The sequence below is a fragment of the Psittacula echo genome, assembly GCF_963264785.1.
Source record: "Psittacula echo genome assembly, chromosome: 3".
Lineage (NCBI taxonomy): Eukaryota > Metazoa > Chordata > Aves > Psittaciformes > Psittacidae > Psittacula > Psittacula echo.
In genome coordinates this window covers 16,978,227-17,000,096 of record NC_137736.1, presented here as the reverse complement: position 1 = coordinate 17,000,096, position 21,870 = coordinate 16,978,227, and the positions used below count along the sequence as shown (strand labels likewise).

General features: G+C 39.1%; 1 protein-coding gene across 2 annotated transcripts in view; it reads right to left on the bottom strand.

Annotated features, from left to right (window-relative positions):
- CADM2 (cell adhesion molecule 2) overlaps positions 1-21,870 on the bottom strand; it is a gene marked incomplete at both ends in the record, with an annotated part of 618,340 nt that overhangs the window by 50,127 nt on the left and 546,343 nt on the right. For both annotated transcript variants that reach the window (XM_080612961.1, XM_080612962.1), the window contains one exon: positions 755-933. In XM_080612961.1, coding sequence (XP_080469087.1) covers positions 755-933 — 179 coding nt within the window. The remainder of the gene's footprint in view (positions 1-754; positions 934-21,870) is intronic.

The window sequence follows — 21,870 nt, the reverse complement described above, 5'->3', positions numbered from 1 at the left end:
ACTGGTAGATCCATATTGCAAACCTGTATTAAAGGCAAATGCAACTTTACATCATAGCTTCTTCTATACCTGAGCTCTATTGATTTATTTCATGATCAGTGTCAAAGCCAGCTATTTTCTTCATGTGACACATATTGTTGCCTAATTAAGGAAATAAAATTACTGTAATTTAATGTAAACCTTCGTATTTTTTGATTTTATTAGAAGTACATTGAATTTAGGTCATGACATATTTTTGAGGACTGACTGTAATGATAGGCAAGATAACTATCAGCTAACTTTTATAACGTGAATTTTCTCAGTTGCAAGCTATAATGTGTGAAGAAAAGTATCTGATGTCCTATCTTTCATGGTCTACGAAAAAAAATAAACCTCAAGCCCCCATCTGTCTGGTATTTCCATATTTCCCTTCATATATCCTTTTGTAACCAGCTTTATCTGAACACCATGTGCCTGAGGCAAGTATTTATAAAACAGTACCAATATACTGCAAAACATTTTTACAGGTGCTTACTTTGCAAAAAGTTCACAACATTAGTGAATATATTTTGTTTAAATGGTAGGAAGAGAGGCTTGCCAACAAAAGCAACTAAATGTACTCCTCACAGCTAGACAATAGCACCAATAAAAGTGCAATTATACTTCCAGCTTTTCTTGCTATTCTTTTGGTAATGCTCATAAGCAACTCATCGTATTGTCTTGAAATGGTAGGTATGCATAACATGCACCAAAGAACTAATGAGAACACACTCACCATGTACTATCAGGACATATTCTGTGCTGTTTCGGCCAATAGGATTTTTTGCTTCACATCGGTATGTGCCATTGTCTGTTTTGTTTAGGAAACTGATGCTTAGGACCCTGCCATTGACAACCATTCTCTCTGGATCTGGTAGCTCTCCACCGTCCTTTGTCCACAGTACTGGTTCTGGCCTGTTGGATCCAAAGCAATGCATTCAATCAGATACGTGAAACATGCATATGCAACATATACATCAGAAACAGCAGCATCATAAACTTATGAATAGTAATCTGACATCAAAACAATCCAATGATCATTGAGTTACTGGACATAATAAGCTGTCACTATGGCAGGGGCGTTGGAACTAGATGATTGTAAGATCCTTTCCAACCCTAACCGTTCTATGATTCTATGACAACCTTACCATTCCAGATGGGAACTACTGAAGTGAAATAACAAGCAAGGAAAGGAAGACAGACAGAAAAGGAAACAGAATGGTACTGGATCAGACCAAGATCTTTCCTAAATTAAACAATAATTCTTGCAAGGTTTCAGGGCCCACAGTTTGGCAAGATGCTTGGCAGGCTAAGTGAAAACAGCTTTCCATTTGTGGGATGAGCAATATGGCCCTGTGTGTCTGACAGGCACCAGAAATCATGCAAGCAGGCGGAGGTAGATGTAAGTGGTTTGTAAATGGATTCTAAAATTATTTAGGCCATTCACAAGTGCACTTGCATGTGCTGAGTGTTTTTCCTGAACCAGGCATATCAGTCTCAAAGTAGCACATCTTACACACAATCTAAATTTATTTGTCTTGCTGCACTGTGTCACAGCCCATCCCTTTTTCCACCCTTTCTGCATCCTTCCCTCAAATAATTGCTTGTTCTGCATGTTATCACAAGCAATATAAGATTTAACTTAAAATCCTGGATTTCCTTCTTCTGTGAAGCCTTTCCTCTTGTGCCTTATGGACTTGCCTTATCAGACAAGCCACGGGCAAAGCACTGACAGCAATAATGCCCTAGGCAAGTTAAGGGTGACAGAGAAGGGAACTGACAGTCTTGCAGACTCACACATGCCTGCTCACTGGCAAGTGATACCTAACTCTTTCCTAAAGACTGAAAGAAGCTCCACAGCTCCTAAGATTCACCTAACAGACAGCAGGATGTATTTATTATTGGTATGCAGTCTTTACTTACATGTAATAAGATCTACTTTCAAATCTACATGAGGGAAATCACCAAAAAGACAGGTTCGTGACTGGACTGAAAAACTGGCTTACTGAATCCTGTCTGTCTCACAGATAGAGCATCTCAGGCCCTTAGATACTAGTCACTTAGGCAAGATATATACAGCCTGGAAATTCACTATAACATTACTTGTACCTTGGAAGCTCTGTACACTACAACTCAAATATCAATCCCTTTCTTTCGGGTACACTACTTAAGTAATTTCAGTCAGAAGCAGGTCTGGATTTGCACATATATTTGGTAGGAGAGTATATTATTATACTTTCCTATTGAAGTATGCAGTTACATGACTAAAAAATAAAACAAAATAGAACATGTTATAAAATTAGCAGATGCCAAATCAGTTGCTAGTCTTACTCAAGAAATTCTTAGTTTCATTAATTTAAGCAGTTTTTAAAGCCTATTAGATGTAACAGGTGTTAAGAATAAGAATTAAACCTAAGCACCTAAGGAGAGACATTTTGCCAAGACATGGCCTCATGCACAGAAAACCAGTTTTAATGACTTCCATGACATGATTTTCTTTTAAGTTAGGCAAAGACGTGTAAACAAAATGATCTTTTCTGAAATGCACTTAGTGTTATATAATTTATATTACTTTTTGAGATAAAAATACTGTAACATGTTTCTCTTGAAAGATAAGGGCAATTTATACATACTTTAGCAATATTTGGATGCCACCTTGTTAAATTGTTGCTGAATTTGTTACCTAGACTGGCTATTCTCTGAAGATATGATTTCATTTAGAAAATCAGATACTTAGGCAATAAAACAAGAGCCACACAATTTTAAACCAAAGATTATGAACTGTCTGCTTAATGGGCCTTATTTATACTTTAGTGTAAATATGTCTTAATTATCTTCCTAAGTGCACTTCCCCAAACTGGCATGTAAATACACCTGACACACAATATACACACTTCCTTTCTGCTTAATGCGAGCAGGGAATCTAGATGTCCATGCTGTTGCAGTAACATTGCCCTACAGAGTTCACAACATTAAGTTGCAATTTGCTTTGATACGTTAAAGTGGATTTGCTCAATTTTCTACCAAACTCCTCATTGTTTCCCATTTACCAGCTTACTGTGAATCTGTAATCCTAGAAGTGGAAACTCTGAAACACTTCTGCTGCAATGTGCACCATTACCTTCATAAATGGCATGTTAAAGCAACTTCTGTGCAATCGTAATTTATGGAACATACATTTTAAATTGAAATTAGATAGCATATCCTAGGGGAAAGCCCATAGGATAACAAATACGTATGAAATGGAGCCTTAGATATAAATTATTCAGAGAGCTTTGTCACACAGTAATATACCAACTCCAGTCTTAGAGAGAGTGCTCAGCTACCGTTGTGAGATGATGGTGGCAGAAAAATCAGGGCTTAAAGAGAGGCAGATCTCCATACTCTTCAGTATTGGGGAAGCTGCTAATTAACAGTTAATATTAAGTCATCCTGTGCTGGCTTAGTGGCAGCAGCAGAGCAATTTCTGGGCAGCCAGCCCATGGTCAACACACCATGGTGGCCAGGCACAGCTCTCACTCCATCGCACCGCTCTGAAGGAGGATGATGCCTGAAGCAGCAATTCTGTCACAGCCACAGAATTAAATTTTGCCTGCACTGCTGGGAGGCTGAGACATTCCAGCCTGAACAATTCATTAGTTAGGCAGAAGTGAGCTAAGAACATGAGACATGCTCGTGAACCCAGGCCAGCATGCTGCTGCGGTCAGTGACACGGACAGCATGTGAGCATGGCTCGTTCCTGTAGTCCGTTCCCCCTGTACTCTGTCAGCATCCGCAATCATTCTATAGGAGATGCCGGAGGGCACATCTATTGTTCTCCTTTGTATCTACTTAGTATTTAGACCTTTTGCCCATGAATGTCTCTAGTATCTTTTTGAATCTGCTTATACTGTCTGTCAATCCAGCCTCCTGTAGCAATGAATTCTGGAAGCTCCCTACCCACTGTGCAACAACTTATTTACTTTTATCTCTCTTACATCTCCTAGCAGTGGCAATGAATATTGCAGGATATGGTAAGTAACGCTTCTGCATATTGTAACCTTGTTATACGTTACAATAGCCTTGTACTTAGCAGGCTTCTCTCTCTCCCTCTTTCTCTGAATTTGATAACTTCTGAGATTATTGGCAGGGGAAAAAAAATCACAAGAAAAAAGGGTAAAGGAACCATAAATTTAGAGCATATTGGCTATTCCTTAATAATTGCTTTAATACCTTCATTGTTCAAACCACAAATGTAGCTATAGCATTGATGGGAAAGCTTTCATTCTGTGACACAAGGCACAGAGAAGTGTGGATTCCCCACAGTTTACCCTATTGAATCATGGGTGCCATATTGTTACCATATTGTCCATGGGTGCAGATCCAGGCAGACGTTCTGTATCTTACCCAATATTTTGAAATGGTTCTGGCTCAACTGGAGTATATAGGTTTGACATTCTAAAACACATGACAAGTATGTTCACTGCTAACATTGCACATTTTTCTCCGCTACATACATCTCCAATACTGCAGAATTTCAGCTTTTCTTCACATACTAAAGAGTTGCCATAATGCTGTTTATTACTGTGTGGGCTGGAACAAAGAGGGTATCCCTGTGCCTTGCATTTGTGCTTACTTCTAGTTGAATCACACCACTTTAATCTTCATTCTTCTCAGACAATCTTGAAAACATCTTTTTCGGAGTGCTATAGCTATAAAGTCGGAATGAGCACTGTGGCCACTAATGCAATTGCATGTTACTACCTTCACACATTTCATGGCACAAACAAGCTCACAGATCCGCTCTGTACTAACAGGAACAAGCAGCCTGCTAGCGCCAATGCAGTTACCCAAAGAACAAGTCTGTCCTCCCTTTTTCCCCCATCTTGGATGAGAGATGGTTCTCTATATCTCTGGTTTAATCCCTCCCATGTGGATGCAGTTAAGTGGAAATGAGCTGCGCTACCACCGAGATGCTTCATTGGGTTGGGGGAGGTAGCAGAACCGAAGCACCAGGATGTTGTTTTCTTCCCTAAAACACAGCTCTGCTTCTGGCTTACCTAGTTTAATTTGCTCCCAGTGTGACACCTTTTAAAACAAAACCAAACAAATGAAGCATGCTGTACTGAAGAAATGATTTCAAAGACACAGCTCGACTGTGACAGCCCATGCTATTTCTTCGGCTAGTACATACTGCTTTTACCGATTTGGCTTTGCACACAGCTGCCACAGTGGCACTATCAGGATTGTGTTAAATGAAAAGAAGCCAGAGATACTAATCCCCAGCATACTAAACATCCTGAAGTACAACCAATAACTTCTCTGTAAGCACCCCAAAAGAAATTTGAACTCTATACCCTCCCTGAAGAACTGCTAAATGGGCTTAGATTTAGGATAATTTACATTTAATCCTAGTAGAAAGGCCCAGAAGCAAAAGGGAACTGGTTTTGAGTACAGATAAATGGTTTTCTTAGCTGTCTTGATGTTAGCCTCAAAACCTGACATAAAAAGCAATCGAATTTGTTATTCTTGTCCAGTCAAACTGAAATGGGACTACAATGAGGATATCAAAAATGGGTATCATGTTCCAGGATGCTTCATGTTTTGCATTGTGGAACAGGAGTTTTCTTGCAAGAAACTCAACACAGAATCTGTAAGTAAAGCAAAATTCTTCTCTAATCCTGAGGCTAAGAAACCTTTTCTTCTAAAACAAATCAGAGAGAAAGGGCCAACTGGAATGCTGTTCTTGTTGGGACAAGAAAAGAAAAAAGCTGTTTTAAAAAATAGTCAGATTTGATTAGAAAACACTTAGGCACAGACTTACCTTTTCAACAAGTAATTATGTAACACAAAAGGCAACAGTTCATACTTAAATCCACATTAATAATTTTGATAACCTAGACCTTTAAAATTACACATTTTAAAACAAGTTTGTCCATTTTCCACCCCTTTCTGTATCCTTAACCAGAAGACTGTGATGTTTCAGTCCTTTCCTATAAACCTAGTTTCTAGCAACACCTTTATATCTAACCATTATATTTATCTTAACTTAGCCTTCATTTAAAAATTATACATAGGTTATTGTGCCACCTTTTCTTTCTGAAAAAAGTGAATTTAAGCAATGCAATCCATTCTCACTTGTAAGTTCTTGGGTCTATTAATTTTTGTTGCCCTTTTCTGATTTCTGTGTACAGAAAGGTCATGTACACAACATTCTTCACTGAGACCTTAGTAAACACCACTTAGAGAACTTACTGGCCTATAATACTAGCACAGGAATTTCTGTAAGATCACACTAAAAAAAACCCCCCAAACAATAATAAAAAGATCCAGCACTGATTTTTCCATACTCAGTCCCTCTGAGCATCTAAACATCCAATCAAAAATTCTGTAGCCAATGTGGGTAAAAATTAGAAAGATGGAAGAAGGATTTGTGGAACACTAACAAGACACATAAATCCATTATTTTGAGTATGGCCCTCTTGTTCAAAGACTTTTACTTCTCCAAAGAGGCACACTTGTATTCTCTGAAGTCCATAAAAACATAATCTTGCAGATACACTCAAATGAGTAATGGAAAAGGTAGCACCACATTTATCAGAGCATTTTTTGTTGACATCCTGGTGCAATGTTAGAAGTCATCTAAGGGAGCGTTGCTTCATTAATTTGAAACCTACAGTTTCTCTGTATTGATAATCTGGGTTTTTAGCTTTGTCGGTTAATTATCCAGTTGAAAGTTTAAATCCTGAGGGAACCTTTTGTTTATATAAAGTCTCAGTCTGATGAGTCATATTGGGATGAGCTGGTTTGGGACCATTTCATCTATCAAAAGTATCAATATCCACAGTTGCTAGCCTTTCATAAAAGCCTTGGATAGATGGTTTTTATTTTATGAGATAAGAACTCACAGTGATTCTGCAGTTCTGCAAAGCCTGAGTAACCTTCACAGAGTGTTTTTCTCCCCAGAAGAATTAGTCAAGAATATCCTACATTTTATGAAGTTCTCTTTTTTTTAAGAAAGCAGCCTTGAACATCAGAATTTGCTATTATATTTGTCTCAGCAGACATAATGTAGCCTAAGAGCATTTATGGTACCCTGTACCAATGTTTTTAAAATGGTTAACGATTAACTTACCAACATACGCTAAAAACAAGTTGGCAACAAAATACAGAATTCCACTTTTTATATCATAAAAATTTGACAAGAATTCACAGCTACAAAGACAACAGGAACAAAAGAAATGTGGGAGACAGTAGCAGTATATTATGCCTTTGAAAAAGTTGCTTAAATTGTAAAGAGTCAGGAATCTCAAATGGTGTTAGCATTTACCATTTACAGAAAAAACGAGAACACTAAACGAAACAAGAAAAAACTCAAACTCCTTTTGTCCTGGGTACAGCTAAAGCCTTTCTTTCATCCACCACATGTACTTGGGTGCCAGGTCTCCCTGCCTGTAGCTTGCTTGGGATAAATCAGGCAGTCCTATCACATTCAGGCTGACTTACTGGATTACAGTTGCTAACCATGTTGATATGATTACTAAATTTGCAGCTGAAAGTCCTTATCCCGCAGCAGCCTGTGGCAGAAACTGATTAAAGTGACTCGAGGAATCTTTTCAAACCAAAGGCTTTTATTCTTTTACCTGAAGATATAAAGTATAGATTGCTAAGGGGTACAAGAGCATTTTTTTCAGAGTCGTATTTCCCCCTTCACTCTAATCTTTCCTTGCAATCAATTTAAAGGTTCCTTTCACGTCAGTTCATAAACACCTTTGCCTGTAAGAACCTGACTGTTCTCTTTCTACCATAATTCTCTTTCCTTCAGTATCTCCATCTCACTGGCCTCATAACGCATTTCTCTTTATCCTTCGGTACCTTTAGAATCTAGGATGCCCTTTGACCTAATGCTTTCAGACCATAACACAGCCGTGTAATGCTGCTGGTCTCTGTCTGAACAGCTTTTTCCCAGTTGATTACCAGCCCATTTAAATGTTAACTTCTTTGAAACTATTTACCTGTAGTTTTTCCCTTTGCCTTTTGTGCATTTCTTGTGCCGTCCCGCCCCGCCCTGTATTTTTTGTTATTTGTATTTTTTGTCATTTTCTAGAAGGCAAAGCAATATCAAACAAATATCCCCAAAAGTACATAATCCATACAGATATGTATGTATATATGAAGTTTCTTACCTAAATCCAGTATTATTCACAATCGTCCCAAAGAAGCATAAAAAACCCTGCTGTGATATTGGATATTGGCTTTCTCATAGTCATGAGACAGATCAACAAGAGCACTTATGTGAAATCAGAAGATATCTTATCAGTGAATTGCATCAGAAATATCCCTTGTAGAGACAGACAAAAAGATTGTCTCAAAAAACAATCCCAACTTTGTGAGGGAGATGCCGCAGGGATCAGAATTTAATTTAAATAAACTCAAACCCCATTGCTACATGAAAGCAGACGTGGGGGACAGTACCCTAAGGTTGTTCACAAAGCACCACTCTCCCGAAGGTAAGTTTAATGCGGGAGGGAAAAAGGAGACCAATTGGTGTGCTCACTACTGTGGGTGATGCACTTGTCTTCCCATGATCCATATTAGAAATGAAAATGTAGTTCAGAGAATTATAACTCATTATCAGTACTCACTCTGTGTGTGTTGGAGAAGCAGCGTTTTGTCAGAGTTAGTTTGGTTGTGCCAGCACTGCCAGCCCTTCAGCTTTGAAGGGAATGCAAAATCAGAGAGCTCCATCTTGCATATACACAAATGTTCTCAGTGAAAAAAGAAGAGAAGAATCTTGTGATTGTATCCTCCACCTTCTTGACACAAATTAAGATTAAAAACACTGTGTGCTTTCTAAGGGACTGTTGATTTTCTTGGGCATATGCCTCTGCTACTTCCTCAGTCAGCAAGTGGGAGCACTGCAGATGTGCTAATTTTAATGTGCCTTCATAGCAGAGAACAGTAAATGCTTTCAGCTTCCTGGTCCCATTCCATAACCTCACCTTCTGCCCACATCTCTCCCAGATTTGTCACATACTCCATCTACTTTCAAACTTTTGGTGCCTCATCTCAACCCCCCTCCAATTTTTGTTTTCTCTGAATCTGACCAACTTCCCAAACAACAGATTGGACATTTCTATGCTTTAATCCTTTCTCAAGTCTTCAGATGTTTCTGCACCAGGCAGGCAATTACTCCCATGAAAGGCAAAATTTGCTGAACTACTTTATTTCTGCCTTCCATCAGGTATGAATGTAGAAATACAAAATGGAGGAGGCAGAAAAAGACTGCCATATTTCCAAACTCTCAAGGCCAGACCACGACTTCGCAGCAAATGCAACTGAAGAACCCAGTCACACTGATGCATACCATAAACAAAAAGGTAAACCTCTTTCAAACACATATTAGAAGGTCAGGGAATAGACACTCACCTCATTTTTTTCAGTTTTATGCTATTTATATTTCTGAATATTTAGTGCATTTTTTGTGCTTCAAATCAAAATGCCTAGTATTTTAGAACTTTTTCAGCAGCCAGCTATTAACCACACTTTTTAATATGCATTTGTTGTGGTTTAAGCCCAGCCTGTCACTCAGAAATCACGCAGCTGTTTGCTCACTCCCCCCTCTTCCTCCCCCCTGCTCCCGAAGGGATGGGGAGGAGAATCGAAAGAATGTAACTTCCATGGGTTGAGATAAGAACAGTCGAGTAACTAAGGTATAACACAAACCACTACTGCTACCACCAATAATAATAACAATAAGGGGAATAACAAGGGAAGAGAATACAACTGCTCACCACCTGCCGACCGATACCCAGCCCGACCGAGCAGTGATCTAGCCCTTCCGGGTAACTGCCCCCAGTTTATATACTGGGCATGACGTGCTGTGGTATGTAATACCTCTTTGGTTAGTTTGGGTCAGGTGTCCTGTCTCTGCTTCCTCCCGGCTTCCCCTCCTCCCTGGCAGAGCATGAGACTCAGAAAGTCCTTGGTCAGACTAAACATTACTGAGCAGTAACTAAAAACATTAGTGTTATCAGTGCTGTTCCCAGGCTGAAAGTCAAAAACACAGCACTGCACCAGCTACTAAGAAGGAGAAAAATGACTGCTACTGCTGGACCCAGGACAGTATTTTAATGTCTGAGGCTCAAAACATCTTAGGTTCTGAGAAAACACTGTAACCTCTACAGCTTACAAACAGCTTTCATAAAAAAGTGCACTTTAAAATCTTCTGTCTGTAAAAAACAATGGTATGTATGGCCATACTGTTCATTTTGTGTTGCCAGTTTATAAATAATGTATATTTCTTTTAAATTTTAACCAGCAAAAAAAAAAGTCCTCCACAGAAGTGCAACATCTTTCAAAAAGATTCCTGAGGCTAAAAAGGCAGGAGAGGTGGGAGTCAGAACAGCAGCAGGAAAGAAGGAAAAAAAAAACGCCTAAACCAACCAAACAGAAAAAAACCCAACCCAACAACCCTTATTAAAAGAGCTGATGTAATGAATCCTGCCTTACTTTTTGGAGAATGGAGGCTTTGCAGAAATGACCACCACCGTCAGTTAACTGACACCAGCTCAAGGGCAAAGTACTAGGTACTACTGTGCGTATTTTCTCACTACTCGTGTGGTGAGGGACAGAAGCACTAGTTCCCTCTGAACTAGGGCTGAGACATAGAGCATTCACGGAATGCGGGTCAACAACGATTTATTGCGCAGTTACAATTCCTTATATCTGTTGCCTAAGCACCTCCCCAGAGTCAGCTGGTTCCTGTCCCTCCTGGCAACTTCCCGTCACATCACGTGATCTTCCGTGCACCAGTCCCTACAACTGTGCAGGAAATATCTGCCTGGAATTGACCACAGATTAGATAAGGTGTTTTCCAATTTCTCTAAAGTAGCAAAGATGCTACTTTCCATCAGATATGTTGTATCAGAAGTCTTGTATTGAAGGCCTGATACGGGCAGATTGCACAACAAGGAACTGTTCAGATAGATGGACGATGTATTCACCATGCAGTTGATTAACAGCTCCTACAGGTAATGGGTAAGATATTTCTAATGACATATTGATAAAAAAAAAAGCAAATGACAGCCTTGCTTTTAGGAGATTGTGCAAGAAAGAGAAGGGGGAGATACCTTCTCCATAAGCTACATCTCACTGCTGCAGACAGAGGGGGAAGGCAGACTCGGTGAAGCCATGACCTCATCAGGAGAACTGAAAGTCAGCAGAGCCCAAGCTTCAGACTGATGGCCAGGTAATCCCACATAGGGAGAGAAGTGAGTTCCACTCAGGGCTACAGAGACATTATTGCAGTCAGGGGAAGGGGCAAAAGAGGAAGCAAAGGAACAGTGATGCCCAGAAAGGACCTTTTAAATTCTGGAGCTGGAAGTACTCTGGATCAGTACTGGAGCACGCTGGTAATATATGCCCTTCCCCTGTTCTGTCTGGGATTAGTGCCATATATTGATGGGCAAATTAGAAAGACAAATCCCTTTCCCTTCAGCCTCATAAACTAAGACCTACACTTTCAGATGGTGGTGGTAGGGGACAGAAGGAGAGGAGAAACTATATATAGATAAAGTGAATGTAAAGAATAATTGTCACACACTGCTTAAATATTTTATTGCTGTTCCTAGGGCCTTTTTATTTTCTGTCAGAATACAGCTGAGATGGTAAAAAGCATGTGAGAATTTCATTCACATGAAAAATTATTGATTAAACACAGAAATCACAATGGCCATGTTTCGCTATAATTTTAGTTCTGTAGGCTTCTAGTTATGTAGTCTGTGTTCAAACAGCTAAATCTTTGGTCTTCTTACGCTGCTGTTCACACCTTGTTGATTCCTTCTTAACCTTTAAGAGCTATTGAGAAATTAGTAGATTATTCTTTTTCATAAACTGTAAGTAAAGCATGACTATAAGAACAAAGGATGATAGAAACTGCAGTGGATTAAATGGACAATATCTGAGAAAAATGTATTTCAAAGTCATGCAAATGTCAGCAGTATTAAGATAATATGGTGCTGAAGTAGATGCATCAGAATGGTTGCTGGAATTACTGGGATTAACCAGGAACTATGCTCCCAATGTTAATGAAGTACTGCTGAGAATAGGAAAGAAGCAGCAAAGCATAATGATAGGATGTGCACACCTCAGTTACTATGCATTTCACAAAACAGAGGAAAATAACATCTTCTCAACCGGCATGTCTTCAGATCCATTTATAACACTGCGTTTCTTCATACAAGTTTAAAACCATACTGAATCCCCAGCCAGGACAACAGGAGCTGGGGAAAATACCGATTTATCAGCAATAACAGAATAATAGTAGAAAAAGCTTTACCACTACTTATTTTAAATATTTTACATTTCCACATTATAAGATTAAAAAATGTGTGTTTTCTGAAACTAGCTTGGCTTACACTGGCTAAACTGAAGTGCCACATAGAGATAATGGTGGAGACTGCAAGGAAGAGGCAACAGGAGTTAAGTACTACACTGCATTATCAGTTCCCTTTTCTCTTTTTCCTTAATCAACATTTTGTCTGTCATTGATACCCCCACTGCTAGCTGAGGCCTGAAGGGTATATCAAGATACTAATGAGGGTTTTTTTCCTTTGATGAATCTGGATTTTACACTGCTTAGGTATTTTAACTGAGATACTGCTGGATACTCACATGCATAACTTACACTGGTTTCAGTGAGAGCTGTGTCCCAACACTCGTAAGAAACTCTACATCTATTATTACAGTAAGCTGAGAAATCCCATCTAGAAAAACCAGCTGCATTTTCTGAGCTAAGATCAAATGCTTGCTGGCACTAGAGTCATGAGGAAAACAGAGAGTGGCTGATTCACTTCTGCTTTTTCCATTAAGTAAACAGTTGAAAATCTCATTCACAGTTACTTGTTTGTCCAAATACTACTTGCTGAAAATCATTTGCTGTTGATGTTGGCACAGCCAAGGAGAAGCCTCATGTAACTAAAATTCTTTCATGCACTTGAAGTGCAGCGACAACACCTGGAGCTGATAAAAGTACCAGTGCTGCAACCTGCATGACAAGCAAGCACTATGCAAAGTCTTCAGTAACAAAGCTCATTAACCAAGGTATGTGTTTGCTGACTTCCAATGCACACAAAAACATCATGAAGTTTGGGAGATGTAGCAAGTATCCTCTTTTCACCAGACAAGAAACCTTTAATAATAAGAACTATAACAGCAACAACTCCAATCTTTAGTTGAATCATGGGTTCTTCTCAACAAGTAACCAAATGTTTGTTGATAATAACAGCTATAGGAGCACGAAAGGAATGTGAACACACCATAAAGTTTTTGCACCTCAGTTATATTTTTTCCAAATGTCAAAAAAGCTGATGTAGGAGCAGTCTGTATTAAATTACAATCAATAATGAAATGCTTCATGCTTTCAAGATAATACGATGAAATCTTAACAACAATACACTGGGAATTTATGATTATTTATATTTCAGAACTAAGTCCTACACTGTGGACTGTTTGTTTCTTGACATCTAAAAATAATTTATGAAACACTAATGCAACAAAGGGGGGGGGGGGGGGAGAGAACAAACATTATTTACTTACAAGAGTTTGGTTTTCTTCTCCCAAAAGTATCATTATCTCCAGACAGAGGGGAGCACTTTAGTTCACACGAACTTCTCTCACACAGAAAATTATTCATTAGTACTTTCATGGTAATAATTTTAGCACTGTAAAGGAGATATCCTCAAGCTCTGAATGGGATCCAGCTACATTAACATCTGGTCCTAGCAAGCTGCAGTAGCCTATGCTCAATGCTTAAGAACACAGGAACAGCTATACTGGATCAGACTAAAAGTTCAGCTAGCCCAGTGCCTTATCTCCAAAGCCAGGGAAAAGCAGATGTCTAGGGAACAGGACAAGCACAGATGTTGCCTCCCCAAGCACTCGTCTGACCTACAACTATTTCAGGCATTTCTGACACCAAGCACAGCTTAAAACTATTCTGTAAATCTTAAGGGTGTTCCTTTCCGTGAACTTACACAGTTTTCCCTTGAACTACCATGAATATTTACCATCTGCCACATCCATTGACAACGAATTGCCAAAGCTTACCTGGTCATTGTGAGAAAAACAGCATCCTTGCTTCATAATAAAACTGTTTCTTACTAGCTTAGTTTACCCTTAAACATTGCTATTTGAAGAGAAAGAACCAACAATCCCTAAAAACTCTCTGTCATTTACAGTTTTGGAAACATCTGTAATATTTCCCCTCTACATCAAATAGGCCACCTTAAGGCATACTTTCTCTGCCCTTTTAGGAACTCCAATATAAGATAGGATTTTCCCTCTGCAAAAGGAAATCTCCCCCCGAAAGTGTTTTTTTCTCATTCAGATGGTAACTCTAGTCCTTTCTATAGTTCTTACTATCTGTGAAGCCCAGATACCAGTTCTACAGACTTGCGCATTCTGGAATATCTCCTGAAGCCTGTTGTCCCGAGTTAGCAAGGTGGCTTTAAGCATGAAGTTTCCTGTCACTGTTCATAATTCATCAATCTCATTCTTGAATTCCCTTTGAATGCTGGGGTGAAACCATCTGGTCCTGCTGACTTGCTACTGCTCATTTTGCCTGTTCGTTCCACAATCTCCTCCATAGCCCATTTAAGAAAATTCTGCTGGTGAGCACCTCAGAAAAAAGGGAATGTGTAATACACCCAGTTACTCCCACAGTAAATACAGATGTAGCAAATTCATTTGGCTGCCCCTTATACTTTGATCCTCGGTTGATCCTAGAAATGTACTGACACACTTTCCGATTTATTTCAAGACAGATTAACGATTATTTTCAATTTCCTTTGCTATTTGCCTCTCTAACATTTCCCCCTCTCCCTTTTCTTTATTCCTTTCTTTTTTTGGAGGGTTGGCTTAACTGCATTTTCATATTTAATCTGCCCAAAACTAAGGATCTTTTCTTTCTTTCAGAAAACAACTTCATCTTTCAAATTATAGTTTTGCCACTTTTACTTCACTTTCTCTTCTGTTTAGCCTCACCAATTTCGCCTTCAGGTGTTTCTGCTAAGTGATATGTATTGACTCTGTGTTCTTACGCTCTTATTTTTCTAAAAGAGTCCTCAGGCTGCCTAGAAAGATTCAATTCTCTTAGCTGCCCCTTTCAGCTTCATTTTAACACGATTCTTCATTTTTATGTAGTTCCCCTTTTTGATGTTGATTACCATATAATTGTCTAGACTTTGTTTTTGCCTCTAGGTGCACGCTGCATGTAAATACATTTTGAAGATCGAGCTAAATGTAGATGGCGTTGGGAGCTGCCTCAGAATGTCACTGCCCGGAACAACCCAATTCCATGTGGAGCATTCTAGAAATGGTTTGCATGAGGTAAGAAGCCAGGCTAAAGATATTTGAGATCAACAGAAAGTAAAAAAAACGATCCCAAAATCATAATTGAATAGCAATAACGAGTAGAAACACTGATCTGTCTCCCAGTTACCCCTCGCCTACGATTCCCTCTGATCCTCACACTTCGGGGTGGGCACTGCTGAGTGCTGCACAGGTGTGGATGGACCCCTGCTTCTAACACAGGGACATCACAGCACACACCACTAGCTCTTCTTAATCCTTGATGAAATATTTCTAATTTAATCTTTAAGTGGCCAATACAGTGTTTCTAAGTTGTAATGACCACCCACCCCTCAAAAAAACCCAAAACCAACAAAACATGTATGTATATATGGAAAGCTGCCACGTGTTTTAAGAGGTGGATCCATAACATAATGTTCATTACAGAAATCCTGTGCACCTGTGTGCCTGTGCAGCACCCCTCAGCAAGGATCTACCTACCCATCTCCCCAGGATCCTGCACTGGGTGAGGGTGCCCCGGGTCTGTCAGGGGCTGCAGGGACCCCTGTGAGGAGCGGATGGGGCTTTGAGAGACATCGTCCAGTGGAAGATGCCCCTGCCTGTGACAGGGGGTTGGAACTGGATGAGCTTTTAAGGTCCCTTAACACAAATCATTCTATGATTCTATGAAGACTGTTCCCTCAAGCCTGCATGATACACAAGAACAGGTATGCTTGCATGTCAGCACACACATCTGTGATGAAATTTCCTATCCAGACCCCCAACAACCAAAACCCAGTAGACTCACCACTGCCTCCCAGTTAAATCATTCCCTGCCTGTGTTATCCACCATTAACAGCCTTGGCATGGCTGCTCAGCCCCTCATATAGTAGGTTCCTGAATGAGAGACAAACCAGGCAACTACCTATAGCAGTTTCTTGGCAGCTTTCTTCTCCTTCTGCTTCTGCATCTTTCAGCCTGCTGCTTTTTCTCTCCTGTGCAAACTACGAATCACAGACTCAGTCTTTCCTCAGGTCTTAAAAGTTCTGGAAACAGTTTTCAGCGGTAGTTTAAATATTTAGCATTGAAGATTTCATTTTGACTATGATCTCAGTTTTGTGAGGAAAGGAAAATTGTTAGTATGGTTTTAGAAAATGATGGAAGTAAGCACTGGATTTACTGAATAGGTGTCTCTGCTGCAGGCACAGTCTGAGTTCCAGTGCAGCATTAGGTAGAATAGCGCATGGACAGTCTTCAGTGCTCACTTAAAAAAACCCCATGACCCACTTGTGTCTTTGCCTTTCACATGTAAGACAGCCATTCCAAAAGTGTGTCAACAGACCCTGCTGTATAATTATCCTCCCATACTCACTCCATTTATATCCCTTTTAAAATTTGCACACTGACTGAGAATTTTTGATTCTGGACAAAGATGATTAGGCAGAACGGTACACTTGAGTTTGTCGATTAAACCCCTTCTTCCAGTGTTTGTTTCCTGCACCTCATTTGCACATTAATTGTACATGAGCCTCAACTTTGCAATGACTGGTGAATAGGCCAATACCTTCGCCTTCATAGCGATTCAGTGATTTTAAAAAAAGGTTGCTCTCTGAGCTTGACTTCTGCACATGAAGAGCCTGAGATCATAGTAAATGTACAGAATTGATGTATAATAGACGAAGTCATAGCAACCTGCTTCTCCCTGTTTTAGGTACTTTAAAAATAGGGGAAAAAAATAAAATTAGAAAAAACATATCTAACATAGTCCCAAAATGAAGGGAAGGTGAAAAATAAAAGTTACTTTTGTACTGAAAGTAATGAACTAAAAAAGGTAAAGTAACAGTGGAGAAAGGAACAGTACAAGCTATTCTCAATGGGGGAAAAACTAGAAACTCCAAAATCAGTGTCCAACTTCATAACAAGAGGTTATGTCTTCAGAACAGGAGATGTGAGGCTTTGAGTTAAAGGACACCAAATACAAAGAAGAAACAAAAAAGAATAATTATGAAATCCTAATTTGATTTTAAGGTGCCTTTATTATGCTGTTCTTTAAATGCATACTTTTTTCCCTTTAGAAGGATGTTGTTTTACCCTGTTAGCTCAAACCCACGTACATGTTCTCAGGGTACTATGCTGCTACATTTGGCATATATGCAGATATGCAATGAGCTGATGTTCTCCATGACACTGGGTGTTCCAGATCATATCTACTACACAGAGAACAAATTTTCTTTCTGTAATTGTGTAACAGAGTAAATACGATGAGAATGATCTGCACTGAAGGAGTTATACTACGGTATCTTCTTGTGTTCTACTGCTAATGGTTGATTCAAGAATTGTAATTTTACCTGTAAGTGTAGCTAATCCCTTATCTATAGAAACTCAAATATCTAAAAGACTGAGCACCATATCCTCCTCCAAACCCTTTCTTTTAATGTTTTAACTTCCAGTCCAGGACACAAATTAGAATTACCCATGCTGCATTTCAATTTTATCTATTATTTTATTCCATGGGCCTTTCTTATTTTAGAATGTGTTCTCACCTGAGAGCAAGGAAAAAAAAACAATTTTCAAAGGCATACACATGCAAAATACATTTAATGAGCACTAAAATTGCTGCAAGTTGTTTTTCATACTGTACTTTTTGCACCATTTTATGTGTAAACACTGCAGAAAAGGGGCACTTAAAAAAGAGGAAAAGCAATTATTGAATTGAGCCTATTAGGCAATGTGATCATTTTACAGAACACTGAAGGGGAAGTTCTTAAGCACTGCAGGAGGCTTTATTGTAACGTGTAATTTTCAGACAGGCACTACTGCTCCCACCTGTTTCTGTGTCACACTTTTTATAACACCAATTTCCCTACTTCCTGCAAAATACTGAGAAAAAAAAGAAAAGCATACATGGTCCCAGCTGTGAAAAGAAGATACAACCTCCCAGATGGCCAGGATGTTAACACAAACTGAAATTTAATCTATTAAATATACATGCTGCATCTCAGCAAAAATGTTACCTGCTTCTTAATATATTCTCTGCTACATCATGGCATAATTCTACAGCGGAGGTTTAACATCAATGAAATATTGGCATAGAAGGTTACAAGCTGAACATTTACATAATCCTTTCAAATAATTGGCTTTTTCTTGCGAAGACAAACTACCTATTCGGAAATTTTCACTATGAAGATTTTTTCTACAATTCGTATAATACTCTTCATGAGATTTTAGAATATTTACTGAAAATGAGCACTCACTCAACATAGCATATAACAGATGCCTACAAGGCAGGAGATATCATTAGGATGAACTCCTTCAAAATGACAATAATTTAAATATTGGTCAACTATCCAGAGAAAGTAATTACAGCAAAGGATGGCAAAATACTGGCAAATGATGCCAAGTTTGGATACACCAGGGATTTGGGCTGGCATCAGTGACCATTGACTAAAATTGGTTTAAAAGTAAACTGGGCATAGAATTCGGATACTGATAAGGTTCACCACTATTAACAGCTATATTCCTATCTAGAAAACTTCTGTCACATGCTAAGTGATCAGTCTATGTTGCACATGATATATTTGCTCTTTACCTTCCCGACTGAGTGTGAAATGTAGTGTTTAAAAAAAGCTTTCCTTATATATATACACTGCTGCCTACATGGGCAGGGAATCTAGATGCTTAACTTACAAGTCTGGTTGATGATAATACATTTCTATGTCATTGACAATAACCACGGGATACAGAGCGATTAACGTTAGCTGACATAGGTTGTACCCCATCAGATCAAGTTAACAGTAGGCTGGTTTTGAGCTAACAATCACCCACTCAAATATAATCAGCTCCTCTTGCAGAAATATGAGTTCACACTTCTCCAAACAGAGAGGAATATAGAGTGAGCCTAAATAGGACACAGTTACAAAGATGAAAAAGTGCTGGTTAAAAAAAAAAACAAAGCCCAAACTTTTCAAGAAACCAGAACAAGGCAGAAGTGGCAGACAGGAGAGAGATACCTACTGTATTCGTAGGAGACAGGCTCTATCTAATTGCTGAACAAGCCAAGTTCAAAGAAAGACAAGTTGAAATGGGCAGGGCACCAGGCAAAAGACAGCAATAGAAGAGTCTGAGCTATCCTGAGAGCTGTTCCCCAATGGCCAAGAACACAGGGCTGAGAACTGTGAGGAAGGGTTCTTATCTTTGTCCAAGTCTGCACCCACAGATACAATACTTTGTCCCATTCACGTAAGCATTTATTCAAGAACATATTTACAGAATCTTGCCCAAAGCTGTGTGTGACATGTGCCCCTGGAAACTTACCTGTAAACTCAGAGTGCCCAGAAAGCATAAATCAGATAAACAAAAAGATAGTTCAGTTACTGAGAGGTATTAGAGATTAGTGTTAGTTCTGGCATCAAGGCGAAGGATGTCATGGAGACTCTCAGTTTGTTAAATGCATGGCAGTTCTGAAAAAATTCAAAACTATCCACCTTTCTGCTAAGACAAAGATTGTCCACATCTAACCATGAAACAGTATAACTCCAGTACCTAGCTGACTTCAGTTGGTCCTTTCACAGAGAAACCTGGAAATAGACTCTTGTAATTCAGGATTTCTTACCAAGAAATATGTCTGAAGCTTAAGAGAGAAATACTTTGATACCACATTCATATTTAGCTAGAGTAATATTTTATCCTGGATATAGACAAATTCATCCAAATTTCCAAATCATTAATATTTATTGATACTGCCTGAGCATCCAGCTCAGGATGTGGATTCATTCTGCAAGGTGATTCATAAGCACAGAAACATACATGCCTTTCCAGATTCATTATGATAATTCATACAGGCAGAGTTGATACTAGCATTCCGAGTTGATACCAGTGGCTAAGTATTCATGGCACAATCCAGATAGTATTCTGCAGCAAATAAAATTAATGCAGAAAATGAGATAATTTCTTACAGAACCTCCATCTCACCCGACAGAGAAGCTGGGAATTGTATCTTAGTAGGAAAGAATTGTACATGGACAAAAAGCTGGACACTAGACTAATGATTCAGAATCTAAACCTGCCATTATTATGTAGTTTCAAAGCCATATTGGCAAATTACGTACACCAAAACATTAACAGCTGAATGTCAAGTGGGTTTCTGCAATTTTCTCCACTAGTTTCTGATTTCAGACTCTTGAGCATAGATTTGTAGATGTGCTAAGAACTTGCTGTTACAATTCAAACCAATGAACAGCTATTTTCTGAGCGTGATGCTGTGTCACGTCAAATACTCTTGGGAAAATGGGGATTGTGTTTAATGTTAGACATAAAATATACGTGACCTACTTGTCAATTTTGATCTTGGGATTTTTTTCTGCTTCAGTTCCCAGCTGTAAATTTGAGGCAATTGAATACCCTAATTATCCACAGGTGTGATAAAACAAACATCTAAATATTTGCCAAGTTCTTAGATACTAGGGGGAAGAAACATATGAGCACCTATCTTTTCATAAAGATTATTTTAATTCTAATGCATCAAATAAGACCTGAGTCATAAAGATCATTCATAGTTACCATTCATAATTATGATTCCATTGAAGGAGTCAGGAATCCCCTTCAATGGCTATGTCCTGCCCATAAGGTCACAGATTTCAGGAAGAGAAGTATTATATGACATTTCTCATCACGTAATGAAAATCAGAAAATCCAAATGTGTCCCTTCTAGCATTTCCCAAAATACCTTCCTGAGGTTAAACACATCTTTCTACTTTGGATTTGTCTGAACTAAGGTAACTATTTGGAGGAAGGTAGAGGTTTTATGCTGTTTTCTTTATAATACATTTTATCCTTGAGCTTGTGACAAAATGATTCATGAATAAATGCTTCTATAATTTTCTAGTTACCAAACATGAAAACTCTGAAGAAATTACAGGATCTGTAGATTTAATAGACAGCTCATGTTGTTGACGTTGACTTTAGCAAATTTTCAGTCACTGTCTCCAATAGTATTCTTTGTATCTAGGCTGGATGCGTGTAATACTCTATGAGTGAAAACCTGGCTGGATCGTTGACTGGGTTGAGGGACACTACCCGGTGGCTGGCTACAAGCAGACTTCTGCAGAAGTCTCTCCTGGGTCCTCTCCTGTTCAGTTGTTTGATATCAAAGACCTGGCTGAAGTGATGGAATGTGCTCTCATTAAGTTCAGCTGTACTGAGTATACTTGAGGTGAAGGTAACTACTCGGAGGAACCTCTGTAGGCTGGAGGAAGGCTGGGAAATTTGGCAACAACACGCGCAAAATCCAATACCTAAGCTGAGGAAGACCTGGAGGTTCTGGCTGACAGTAGGCTAAACGCGAGCCAGTGTGAGTCCAGGCTTTGCTGCATTCAGGTGACTGAATCCTAGCTAACTCCTTTTACTGAGTTTTCTCTTTTCACCCAGATCCCTGTCAGGTCCTTTTCAACTGAAACAGCCACACACTGGGGTCACTGACAGAATGGTGCTGCATATTTCTCTGTTGTCATCAGTATTTGTATC